Source organism: Gekko japonicus, unplaced genomic scaffold (genome assembly GCF_001447785.1).
Source record: "Gekko japonicus isolate JY-2015 unplaced genomic scaffold, Gekko_japonicus_V1.1 scaffold1095, whole genome shotgun sequence".
NCBI lineage: Eukaryota > Metazoa > Chordata > Lepidosauria > Squamata > Gekkonidae > Gekko > Gekko japonicus.
In genome coordinates, this window is record NW_015172036.1 from 132466 (window position 1) to 145571 (window position 13106).

The following is a 13106-nucleotide window of genomic DNA, read 5'->3' on the forward strand; positions in this document are numbered from 1 at the left end:
CACCACCCTGTAATGCAAACTTGATTTCTGGGCAGAATAACTGCCAGGATTGCCATATATGTAGTAATAAATAAAACACCACTTGCACATGTAAAACATTCAGTGGAAATGTAAGAGTAAAAAATGCTACAGATGTGTTGTAATGCTCCCAGCTGCATAGCATGGGCAAAATCATAAACAAATAGATTAACAGTCCCTTTAAAAAAGCTACTGAGCACTGGGCCTTATTTGCTTTCTGTGAGTGCTTGGAATCTGTGTGTATTTAAGGGTCATGTTTTAAATGGACATCTGGAAATCTTGGGCTTCCACCTGTAGGATTAAGAAATGTGTGGTAATGACATATCCAGTGTTGCTTGTATGGTATAGCTTGCCACTCTTCCTAAATTGTTGGTATTGGCCAAATAATCTTATTATTCAGGCTGATCAAAGCAGATTCAAAATGTTTCTGGGAAGGAGGAATAAAACACTTTTTGACTCAGCTCTCTTCTTAAACCATACACCTAATTAAAAGACATAAACCCTTTATTTGCATGTGTTGTATCGTATTCAAGTATCTGAAAGTTTCCATCTTGCCTCTTCTACTCTGAACCCAATGAAGGAATGCGGCTTATAAAGCAAGTCTCCGTGTAGGAAGCTATTGTTGTCTTGCATTTATCCTGAGTGCCCAATCCAGTAGGAGAGATATTCTGTGCTTTTAATGGTTAATGTTTGACTACACTATTAACTGATCTCTAGGAACTTTTCCTTCCAGAGTGAAAAGCTCTTGCTGTATGACACAGTTCAGAGTGAACTAGAAGAGAAAATTAGACGACTTGAAGAAGACAGGCATAGTATTGACATTACCTCAGGTAACTTAATGCTGAGGAGCTAGTCAGCTGTCTGGTAAATAAATTACCTGTAGATGGGGTGTTTGTAAAAGGTTTTAATGAACTGCAGCATGCTGTTGGGCTTGTTTGATGTCCTTCTGTTCAACACAAGATGATCAAAGCAAAAAAAGTATGATCGTAGACAGTATTTTGGCAATATTGTGTTTGGACAGTTTTGCTGCACACTAATAGTAAGAAAGGAGTATATACAAAGGACTTTAATATATGAGCGTAAGAACATAAGAGCAGCCCTGCTGGATCAGACCAGTTGTTCCTTTACTTTGGCTTCCTTTTTCACTCAGTGATCAGTTGGATGCCCCAGGAAGGCCTACAAGAAGGGCAGGACCAAGTGTTGGCCTCCAGCACTAGCATTCAGAGACTTATCACTTCTGAATATGGAGATTCCATTTATTTGCCATGGCTAGTAGTGATTTGGGAACCTATCTTCCATGAATTTGCCTAATCCCCTTTAAAGCCATCTAAGTTTATGGCCATCATCGCATCTTGCAGCAGTGAATTCCATAAGCTAGTTACCTTTTGAGTGAAGAAATCCTTTTTGTTTGAGATTTCTTTTGTCTCCTTGTGTCTCTATCAACATCATTTGGTGACCACGAGTTCTGGTATTATGGGAGAGGGAGAAAAGTTTATCTCTGTCCACTTTCTCTACCCCATGTCTAATTTTATAAACCTGAGCCACATCTTCTCACGTTTTAAGCGTTATAAGGAAGGTGTTCCACTGCCTTAATTGTTTTAGTTGCCCCTTTCTGCACCTTTTCCAGCTTTAGATGTGGTGACCAGAACTGCACACAGCATTCAGAAGTGGATCAGCACCATACATCTGTGCAAAGGCATTACATTACAGGCAACTTTATTTTCAGTTCTGTTCCTAATAATCCATAGCATAAATTTTGGGTTTTTTAACTGCTGCTCACACAGAACAGACATTTTCATTGACTGTCACTGTCCACCATGATTTCCCAGTCAGTCATTCGCAATTCGGAGCCTACCATGCCTATGTGAAGCTGAGATTTCTTTTGTCTCTTTGTGTTTCTCTTTAAACTTAGTTACACCTCATTTGCTGCGTTGTTACCCAATCATCCAGTTTGGACTAATCCTCTTGCAGCTTGTCACAGTTGTCTCTGGTTTTCATCATCTCTATATAATAATCCTCTTAGTGTATTGGCCGTTTCTAGCTATCCCATTGGCTGTGCAATGCGCTCTATCAGCCATTGGCCTATCAGCCGCTACTCAAGAGTACTCGCATGCCATTGGCTGGGTGTGCTCCTCTTCCTCGCCCACTCCCACTTCAGCCACTGTTCCCTGTCAGAATAACTGGCAAACGGCTCTCTCTCCTGACGAAGACACTTCTCCTGCTTGGCTCCTCTGTGGGACTAATTTTTCCCTCAGTGGCTGTTCGTAGGCAACCAAGCTTGGTTCTGTCAGTAAAAAGACAAAGGAAGGAAACCTTTTCCAGGCCTTTGTGAGGAACTCATTGGGGCCAGTCCTGACTAGGGTTGCCAGCTCCAGGTTGGGAAATTCCTGGACATTCTGTGTCTAAGGAAGCCAGAGTTTGGGGAGGGGAGAGGCCTCAGCTGAACAGAATGCCATAGAGCCCACCCTTCAAAGCAGTTACTTTCTCCAGGGGGGGAAGAGATCTGTTGTCTGGAGTTCAGTTGTGATACCCGGTGATCTTCAGGCTCCACCTGGAGGTTGGCTACCCTCAGCATAGCAGTTAGTGCATCAGAGCAGGGTCTGCCAGACCCAGGTTCTTGCTGTGAAAGCTGTGATTTTGAACCAGTCACAGTCTTTCAGCGTAACCCCTCCCCCGCCCACTGCCAGCTTGCCCACTTTCCTGTCAGAATAAACTGTGAAAATTGCTAGGCAACCAAGCTTGGTTCTGTCAGTAAAACAGGGTTGTTGTACAAGTCAAAAGGGGGAGAGGAGAATGATGTAAGCTGCTTTGGTCCCCATTGCAGAGAAAAACTGTATTTTTCCTCCTGGGGAACCATTGTTGCCAATCTGCAGGTGAGGGATGGAGATCACTCAGAATTACAACTGCTTTACAGATGGCAGAGATCAGTTTCCCTGGAGCAAATGGTGGACTCTGTGTCCTTATATTCTGCTGAAATGGCTCCCCTTTGATAGCCAATGTGACATAGCAGTCAGGGCTTCAGAGCACGGTAGAGGCTGCAGGTGTGGGGAGGAGACGGAAAGCTGAAGAGTGAGGGGCAGATAACAGCAGGTTGATGCTTGGCTGGGTTGCCAACTCCAGGTTGGGAAATTCCTGGAGATTTGAGGGGTGGAGCCTGGAGAGGGTGAGATTAGAGGAGGGGTGGGACCTCAGACAGGTACAATGCCATAAACGCCACACTCTAAACCAGCTATTTCCTCCTGGGGATCCATTGTTGCCAATCTCCAGGTGGGAGCTGGAGATCACTCAGAATTACAGCTGCTCTCTAGGAGGGTGGGGGGAGGAGATGGAAAGCTGAAGTCAGAGGGGAAGATAAAGGTAGGTTGATGGTTGGCTGGGGGGGAGATAGGGTTGTCACCTCCAAGTTGGGAAATTCCTGGAGATTTGAGGGGTGGAGCCTGGAGAGGGTGGGGTTTGAGGATGGGTGGGACCTCAGACAGGTACAGTGCCATAGACTATCCTCTGAACCAGCCTCCTGGGGAACCATTGTTGCCAATGTCCAGGTGAGGGGTGGAAATCACTGAAAATTACAACTGCTCTTCAAGTAGCAAAGATCAGTTCCTCTGGAGAAAATGGTGGACTCTGTCATTATACCCTGCTGTGGTCGCCAAAGCAAATTGATGCTGAGTGCCCAAGGCTGGGGCACTCCCAGAGCCTCTTTCTAGAGCTCATTGTATTTATTTCCACAATGAGCCTTATTCCTAGTCCTTAATAATTTAGAATTCTCTGCAACCTTGGTTACTTCATTGCCCACCACTGATTTGAGATTCTCTGTGAACAAATTAAATGGGACTTGTCCCAGTACTGAATGTATGGGACCCCACTGCATACTTTCCTCTGTTATGAGAACTGTCCATTTAGTCCTACTCTCTTCCTGTTGTACTAGTCTCTAATCCACGAGAGGACCTATCTTGTGCCTGGAAAATTTATTCCAGAGCTTTAGATAAAGGACTTCCTATAAACCTTTTTTGGAAATCCAAGTATATTGGATTAAAAGCTATGGAGTGTTTACATATGCAGGTATGGTTCTTTACCACTTCCCCCTACTCTCAGTGGTTATTGGAGATCTCCAAAATGCTGGTGTTGGAGTTTGCACAACTCACTGGGACAAAAAGTAATGCAATTCAACAGGCTGCATGGAGGAGGGGCAAACAGTTTGATACTGCTTCTGCTCCAAAGGAATTTCTGTTAACTGAAGAAGAAGGGAAGATCAATTTTACCATGTTCCTGCTCTTCACTGTAGTCCATCCCCCAATTATGTTAGTTTTTTTCCATGTGAGTTCAACAATCTGCAGCATCAGTATTTTGGAGAGCTTCAGGAAGGCTAGTGGGGATACGCATATACTCCACAGGACACAAGCCACAATGTCTACTAGATTACCCTTATGTGAATGCTTGGTAACAATTTCTACTACATTACCCCTATGTGCATGCTTATTGACAATCCAAAAAGTTTGGTGAGGCAGGATTTCCCTTTATAGAGGTAATGGAGATTGATGAACCATAGGACATGTTCCTCTACGTGCTTAATAATTTTATCTTTTAAGAACGGTTCCAACCATTTCATCCAGAGCAGTCATTGGGATAATTGCCTGTAACTTCCAGTATCCCTCATGATAACTCTTTTAAAAGTTTGTGTTGTGACTGTTGTCCAATTCTCTGAGAAGGAAGCCAAGTTTAGTGACAAGTTGAATACTTTTGTTGGATCAACAATTTCCCAGCTGAATTTCTTAAGAGTCCTTGGCTGTGTGTCTCCATACCCAGAAACTTGTTTTGTTTATCATTTGTCCATTAGCTCTAGAATTTCATTTCTGATGTAATTCTGTTAGACCCAGTTTTTCAGCCACCCTTCCTGAAGATAGCATTTTCCACAGTGGAAACATACAAAGAATGGACTCTGTTTCTATACAGTCTACCTATCTTCTTTTAGTAATGCTTTCACCTCTTTGTTGTCCAAGCCTCCAACCTGTCTCTCCAGTTGGTTTCCTGCTTCTGATATATTCTCATGATTTCATAAAAGTCAGAAGCATCATTTATAACAAATTCAGTAAGCGAGTAGTCTGCTGGCAAAATGACAACATCTGTTCTAAAAATTAATAATATCTACCAATGGCCATTGCAGTTCCTAAATGAGCATATGGCATAAATAGTCTGCATGAAACGTATTACTTGTTCCTCCTGATATAGCAGAAATCACTTGTTTGGATTCTGTAGAGGAAAAATAGTTTAACTGTAGCAATGCATTCTTATGTTTTCACAGAGTTATGGAATGATGAACTTCAGTCTAGGAAGAAAAGGAAGGACCCATTTAGCCCGGATAAGAAAAAACCCGTTGTTGTATCAGATATCCTTTTCTTTTTGTCTGTTACTAACTGGCTGTGATATTCATTGCCCTGAACAATGTGGCTGCCCAATGAGTCCACAAAAACATTAGTTAAGACTAAGGGGGTGATTTGAAACCAAACAAATCTGAAGACAGTGATTGAGAATTGTTAGCCTTTTTACTGGGGTATTGGAGGTAGTTTACTTGCTGTGATTATCTGGCAGAGGTTTTTTATCTGATATTAGGTTTGCTTATACTGCTGGGATGACTGGGATGAACATTAAGGATTGTCACATGGGATAGTACTACAAGGAAGAGAACTTGGACCTGGTTTGCTACCTTCTCTCTTTTTCAGTGGTATCCCTCAGTTTTTCTTTCTTTTTGAAACAAGGTTTACCTGTTTTTGTGTCCTTTGGCTGTAGTTGTAACTTGTAACTGCATGCCAATTTGGTTTTGAAAAAACTAGTTTTTTAATGCATAGAATTATGTTTGCCTTTCCTTGTATTTAGCCCCTTTTTTAAAGATAGAGGGGAAAGTGACATTGGTAGAAAGATTGAAACTCAGAAAAAAATGGCTCCTTGAGTTGATGACTAACTGAGGTGAAAATTTATGGTCTTGTCCTTTAACGTTGCTTTTACAAAGCAATCTTAGAGCTACGCCCTTCTAAGCACTGGTGGCAGAGTCTGCTTAGGACATCACTGTTAATTTTGCAGGGGTCAGTGTAATATAAAAACAATAGACTTAAATGCTTTTGTACCTTTTTTTGTCCTCTAGAAAGGCCGCACTCCAGATTTGGCTGAGCATTTGTAATCTGAGAGTTCAACATCTTCAGTGCTACTCTCAGTATTCTGTTTGATTTTTTTTTAATTGCCAGTTTCTCTTTATTGTGTCTGAACAAATGCTTTTTAAAACAAGTTATATGTCTGAAAGTTGCTTTCAGGGCTCTTTTACGTAAAAAAGTGGGATAGCATATATTAAACATATTAAACATATTCAGTGGTACCGGGAGGGCCCAGGCTAGCCTGATCTCTTCAGATCTTGGAAGCTAAGCAGGGTCAGCTCTGGGTGGGAAACCACCAAGAAAGTCCAGGGTTGCAATGCAGAGGCAGGCAATGGCAAACCACCTTTGAATGTCTCTTGCCTTGGGCCTGTTAACAGCACCCTCCTTGACTATTTGTGGCCATTGGAGGAATTGCACAGATCCATCGTTTATGGTTATTTCTCATTTCTTTGGGGGAACATAAAATGGTCCAAGCTCATCAGAAGTGAGAGTGGGGAATGGGAGAGCCCAAAGCAAGTGAGGAAGTTGGTCCAGTGGTGGCCCCGATTTATAGGGGCAGGATGGGCCTAGCAAGGAGGAGTCTGGTCCCAAGACTGCCCAAGGGTCCCCCCCCCCTGACCTGGCCATCCCCGCAGCCAGGACTGGGCAGTACAAGGGCCACCATGGAGTCAAGCCCATCTCCCGGAAATGTGGAACTGGCCATGCTAACAAAGCATTCTTCCTTTGTTTGCCCCGGATCACAAATGCAGCACCCAGTTAATTGGGGCCATTGCTTCAGTCTACCTGCATAGCCTCTCTTTCCTTAGTTCAGATTTTAGTATGTTACAGCCAACAGTATCACTTGTGCTGAGATGCTCTCAACGTATAAATTGCTAGAAGAGAGAGTATCTTGTGTGTTCTGCCATGGAATGTTGCTGGGAGAAGTCAAGTGTGGATAGAAACAGGAAAATGGGGGAGGAACTAACATGATATAGTGAGGCCTCTGGACTCTGGCGAGATGGTGGGGTTAACTAGTCATGTGATAGTGACAGTGGCAAAATGAGTTAATATAGATGGGGCTGAAAAAGAAAGGGCTGAATTAAAATAGAAATATTTTTTAATAGTTAATTTAGTGATGCATCTCTCTTTGGTTAAGTTGTGTGCCTCTGTAGTGTATGGACTGGCTTTTTATGGCAAGTAAACCATACAGCTGTGTTTCAGTCTCTTAATTTGGATTCATGCCTGCTGTATGCTTAAAATTTCTCCCCAGTATTCAGAAGATACCTTTCCCGCATAAGGTTTGCCCTCATAGAAATTTAATTTGGATGTGGTTATGAAATAATTATAGGATTTATTAAGCAGCTTTGGGAAAACTTCTCCGAAAAAGTGGCTTAGACATTACTTCATCTAATAAGCACCAGTGCTTCAAGAGAAGCCCTCACATTTGCAAATGTATTTGGGAACTGACTTAGCATTTCTTTAGACTTGGTTGTTATATACTAAGCATCCTTCATGTTGGTCTGCTAGAAATATGCAAGTTCTATATCTGGCCAGTTCTTTAACTCATGAACGACCCTATATAGTGTATATGCTACAAGATCTTGACATACTTGAAGACTGGACAACAATAAGAAAGGTATGATTGCATGTCCTTATCTCTGATGTGTCTGCAGGTGACTTAGGTTTGAATCTCTTTTTTTCTAGGAAGAAGTCTAGCCTGGGTGTGGTGGTATGCATGGAACAGTGATGGTAGCCAGGTGACTTTATTGGATGGTGGGAGGGGTGTGAGCTACAGTATACCATTGGTACTGGGGCTAGCTGGGTGGAGGAACTGATGCCATAGTCATATACAGCACATAAGAATACAGGTTAAATAATTTGTGATGAGATTCGCAGCTTAATTTTTAACAAGCATGTTCAAAATACTTAGTTGCATGGGGAAAGCAACAATTTGTAACATTGCACAGCATCCAGATGACGTAAAATACAATTTGAGAACAGACAGCTCTGGTAGTTCAGTTGGTTTGTTCTTTGGTTCAGTTGGTTTACTCTGTGGCTAGGTTTAAACTGTTGTTCCTGTGTTCTCAGTGAATGTATCTTTTGCTGATTCCTGAACAAAGGCACCTGGCAGTCACCTTGGCTGTACTCTAATAGGCTGTAGGAAGGCAGAACAATAGGTCAGTGTGACTGCAGTGGTGGTTCTATTGATGATTTGCATGGGCTGCCATAACAAAAGGTTGCATGTTCTGAAGTTAAACAATACTCAAGGGAGGTAGTATTTTGTTCAACCCATATAGAACATAGAGCAGACATATCAAGCGTAGCCAGAAAAGAAGCATTTGGGGTATGAATTGCAAATATCTCAGGATGCCAGCGGAGGGGGCAGTAGCAAAAATTAGCTACATGTCACTGGGCCCTATAGTTGTAGAGATAATCAGGTACATGCAGGCATAAACTCAAGAAAGGATTATGAATAAATGACAGCTTAATATAGTATGTTGTTAACTGTGTAGGACTACTTGTCAGTTTTCTGGCATTAGACTTAATTAGAACTTCATAATTAATTTTTGGTTTGCTCAAAATTCTAGAGAGACAAAACCTGCTTTAAAATTTTCTGGGCAGCATTGTTAAGGTATTCAAAGTAAAAGGTACCTGAAAGAGTAACAGAGTTTATTCCAAAAGCTTTCCTGCTTGCAGTCAAAACACGTGGGGAGAAAGCAGCTGTAGCCATTCCCCTCTGCTGTTTTCATGTTTATTTTTATGTGATTTACAACATTTATACCCCTCCTCTCTACCTGCATCAAGGCCACCAAGGCAGCTTGCAGACTACCTAGTTGGAACTGCTGTTGGCTCCACTGTTAACATCATGTTACCTATGTGGCTATACTTAAGTTTCACAGTGGAGCCAGTAGCAGCTCCACTGGATGGTTTGCAAATGCAAAAACAGCATGAGAAGGCTTCAGCTGCTTTCTCCCTGCCTGTTTTGGTTGCAGGCAGGAAAGAACCAGGATGTATGTGGGAGGCAGAAAATTCCCAACACATGGCTGATAGATCATGTTTTCCCCAGTGACCATGAGGACTTTACAATGTGTAGATAAACCCTAGAGCAGTGATGGCGAACCTTTTAGAGACCGAGTGCCCAAACTGCAACCCAAAACCCACTTATTTATCACAAAGTCCCAACATGGCAATTTAACCTGAATACTGAGGTTTTACTTTAGAAAAAACAACTCATACATTAACTTAAGATGATCCAAACAAAGTAAGGAAAGCAATCCCAAATGCTTTCATTTACTTAAAATTATTTGGCAGAGAATTCAACACTTTAATGATGGTCTGGGCCTGGCTGGGGCGATGGCACGCGTGCCCACAGAGAGGGCTCTGAGTGCCACCTCTGGCACCCATGCCATAGGTTCGCCACCACTGCTTTAGAGTATAGTGTGTGAACTTCCATTTATGCTGGAGCTATCATATAGCTGCTCTTTTGAACAAAGCAAGTTGATTCACTGGAAAGATGACTTTACTTCTTTGTCTTTTCAGGCAATGGCTACCTTGGGCCCACACAGAGTGAAAACGGAACGTAAGGGCAGCTTTCTTAACACTTGATCTATTCATGTGCTTTGGGGGTTCCTTAACAAGCAAGGTTTAAATAAATTATAACAAAATTGATAAAACCTCAGAATGCATGCTGTTTAGATTATGAACTGGTCTTCCCAAGGTAGAGATTTCAGTGTTCTACCTGGCCTTAACAGCTACTGTTTTACTTGTGTTATTTCTTTTGGAAGTTCCCAGAGAGAAGCCTTTATCATTGAGCAAGGGCATAAGAGGTTCCAGCTGTGAGCCACAGCAGCTGGAAGCTGAAGGTGGAAGACTAACATCTGGGCTGCTCCCACTGCTATTATCTCTACCAGCTAATAGTCTGAGTGTTCAGCCAGGTCCCAATAGATGATGCATATTTCATGAAGCTTCATTTAGTGTTAGGGAGAAATCCCAGTGGAACTGTGCTTTTCAGCAACACTGAATTTTAAAAAGTGATAGATTTTAATCTGAAGTCACTTTGAGAGTCAGTCTGGCAGAGAAGTGTGATTATAGAAGCAACATTGCCTACAGTTCTCAGTCTAGAACTAAGGTCAGTTCTGGACTAATAACTATGACTAATTTGAAAAACGATGAACTCTCTGCTTCTTGAGGAGGCAAGTATTGAAATCTTAAATTGTTTCCTGCTTTGTCAGCATTATTTGTACTGATTCTTCCAGCCCCTGTCAAGTTGGAAAAACACCTGTACAGCACAAGATCTGAAGAAGGAAGACTCTATTACAATGGGGAGTGGTATGGACGTGGACAAACAATATGTATCGATAGAAAAGATGAATGCCCTACAAGGTAAAGGTTAGCATGTACGGATCTCTTGACTAGTAGGCTATAATTTAAACTGGATTTTTTCTTCGATATGTGGTAGAAATAATAACTACCAGGCTTGTGCATGACTACTGTTGGAGGAAATGAGTGCAGAAAATCCACAGGGGTTGTATCCTGTGTTTTCACTTTTTCCTCTTAGTGGTTGCTGTTATACCAATGCATCTCAAGCTTCTTGGACTGGGGGAGGAGGGACTCCATCTTACACACCCCCAGCTTTACCCATCTGTTTTGAGTACCGAGTGATAACCTCATGTATAGTTGCATGTAAGTCAGGCCTACTGCATGGCCACTGCTGTTCATTGAAGAATCTATATAATGCTAGCATTCAAAGATATCTCCAAACCCTTTCTAAAAACATCCCTAAACAACAGTCCTCTGCAAACTCCTTTTTATTTCTAGGCTAGTGTGGGATGAATGGGGGACGCTCACGTACCCATTTCTCAAGTAGGAATTCTTCATCTCTCCATTTTTTTCTTGCAGACTCCATGTCTCTTCCTCCAGAAATATTTTCACTTGATATCCTAAGCAGTTACCCCCTCCTAATGTCAATAGACTTAGAAGAGTGTAACTAATTTAGGATTGCCCTGGCAGCGATTAAACTCTTACAATGTGGATATATTTACTAGGTGCATAGGAAGATTGTTGAAAGGTGTTACTGCAGTGCAGCAGTGTGGGTTGATGCTATACCTCTTGCAGTTGCTAAGGTCCCTTGAGCTGTATAGCAGACCCAGCCATTTCATAGCTGAAAATGGATTGTGGTCCATTAATTTGTCAATTGGCTGATGTAAGAGAATATATGTCAGTAATAAGATGCTGACAGTGTTGAATTTTTTAGTAATGACAAGAATTATATCTGCAAGATAGTGGAAGCCAAGCACTTATCCCAGTAAGCAGAGTCCTTCAGCAAGGTATACTGGGGACCCGAAAATGCCAAAAACAATGGCGTAGAAATACTCTGATAAAAAAAAAGATAGATAGAAAGCTTCCCTGAAACATGTTCTCCAGTTGACAGTTACAAGAGCATAATGGACTTGGGTCAAGAGGACAAGAGCATGTATTTGCATTTAATTTAAGCGAATAAAATGATACAATGATTCAGAAGAGGCTGAGCATTAATACATTTAGAACAATTCACTTGCATGTGAAGCACATAGTTCATATTTTTATGAAATCTTTGAAAGTAAATGATTTTTAAAAACCCTGAAGAGATGGGAAAGTCTGAACAAGGCTGGGGAAGCTTCCCTGGGAGACACGTGGGCAGTTTCAGTTAACATGGAGCTGATTATGCTATGTTTGTAAAACCCCCTTGAGATTGAAATAGTTAGTTTTTATTGTGGGATTGTTGCTTGTAGGCAGCAGTCCTGGTTAAACTTGCCTCGAAGAATGCTGCTGTGGTTACCACATTGCCAGCCACTCACTCGGTTGCTGAACCTGTGTGATATGAGAGTCTTTTTTATTTCCTTAACGAAAAGGGAGCTGTTAAGAGATGTGAATGCTTTGTAAACAAATGCAGTGATGTTTAGTACATTTTCCAGTATCAGTGTTCCAGTATTCTATTAACTATCCGTAATTTAATGAGGTACTTGTTGTTATAATGCTAGTATGCTCCAGTACCAATAATTACTGTACTGTTTAGAAATGGCAATGCAGTTTAGGGTGATCCTTTAGTTTTACATGGACACTAATGTGCTCCTGATTTTTATCCCCAATCTTTTCAGTGCCATAATTACAACAATTAACCATGATGAAGTGTGGTTTAAGAGGCCTGATGGAAGCAAATCCAAACTGTATATTTCTCAGCTACAGAAAGGAAAATATTCAATCAAACATAATCACAACTGACCATTAAACTAACCAGACAGTGTTACCCTGCTTGATGTGCCATGAGATGAAAGATTTATTTACTGTATGTTCTCATCTATTTTTGTGGCAGTATCTGTGTATTTGTAGTAGTGTAAGTAATATTCATACAGATGTCTTGAAACAAGTGACATATAATCATGTTGACCTCTCATTTGGGTCCAGTGCCTGAGATAGGAAATGTTAACCTTTGGGGAGTCAGAGAATATCAGTGGCTGCAGTCCTTACAAGTTATGTTGTACACATGGGAATGGGGGGATATGCACAGCTGTGGGTGTCTTTGGAATTTCTCCTGTAGCTGCTCACAGAGTTGAATGGGAGAGCTAATTTTAAACTTTCTTGTTGAGCTGAATGGGAAGCTGCACTAGAAAGTCTTCTCCCAGATGTGTGTTTAGTTCTCCATTGCATACACAGACCATTTTCTAGGATTGCAGTCTATAAGTATTTGTATAACATGAAAAAGTGGTGGATATATTGTTTTTTAAAATGATGTGGTAAGTGTCAACTTTATGACTATGTGTTAAGAACTCATTTTGTATTTTACAGAACATGTCATGCTTGTCTTATAAATGTATGTTAGATTGCACAAATGTTACTTTAATTTAGTCTAATTGGAAGGTGTTCTTAGGTGGACAACTGAAAAAATGGAAACCCAAAATAGTTGTTGTAGCTCTGTTACCTGAGTTT

At 41.4% G+C, this 13106-nt stretch overlaps 1 protein-coding gene across 1 annotated transcript in view; it reads left to right on the plus strand.

Moving 5' to 3' along the window:
- The window catches only part of BRMS1L (breast cancer metastasis-suppressor 1-like), a 36487-nt gene extending 23730 nt beyond the window's left edge, over positions 1 to 12757 (plus strand). Inside the window, exons 5-10 of the mRNA XM_015420642.1 lie at positions 752 to 848; positions 5318 to 5401; positions 7712 to 7776; positions 9681 to 9720; positions 10397 to 10523; positions 12278 to 12757. Of these exons, the coding sequence (XP_015276128.1) occupies positions 752 to 848; positions 5318 to 5401; positions 7712 to 7776; positions 9681 to 9720; positions 10397 to 10523; positions 12278 to 12401 (537 nt within the window). The 3' untranslated portion in view covers positions 12402 to 12757. The remainder of the gene's footprint in view (positions 1 to 751; positions 849 to 5317; positions 5402 to 7711; positions 7777 to 9680; positions 9721 to 10396; positions 10524 to 12277) is intronic.
- The last annotated feature ends 349 nt before the right edge of the window (positions 12758 to 13106 follow it).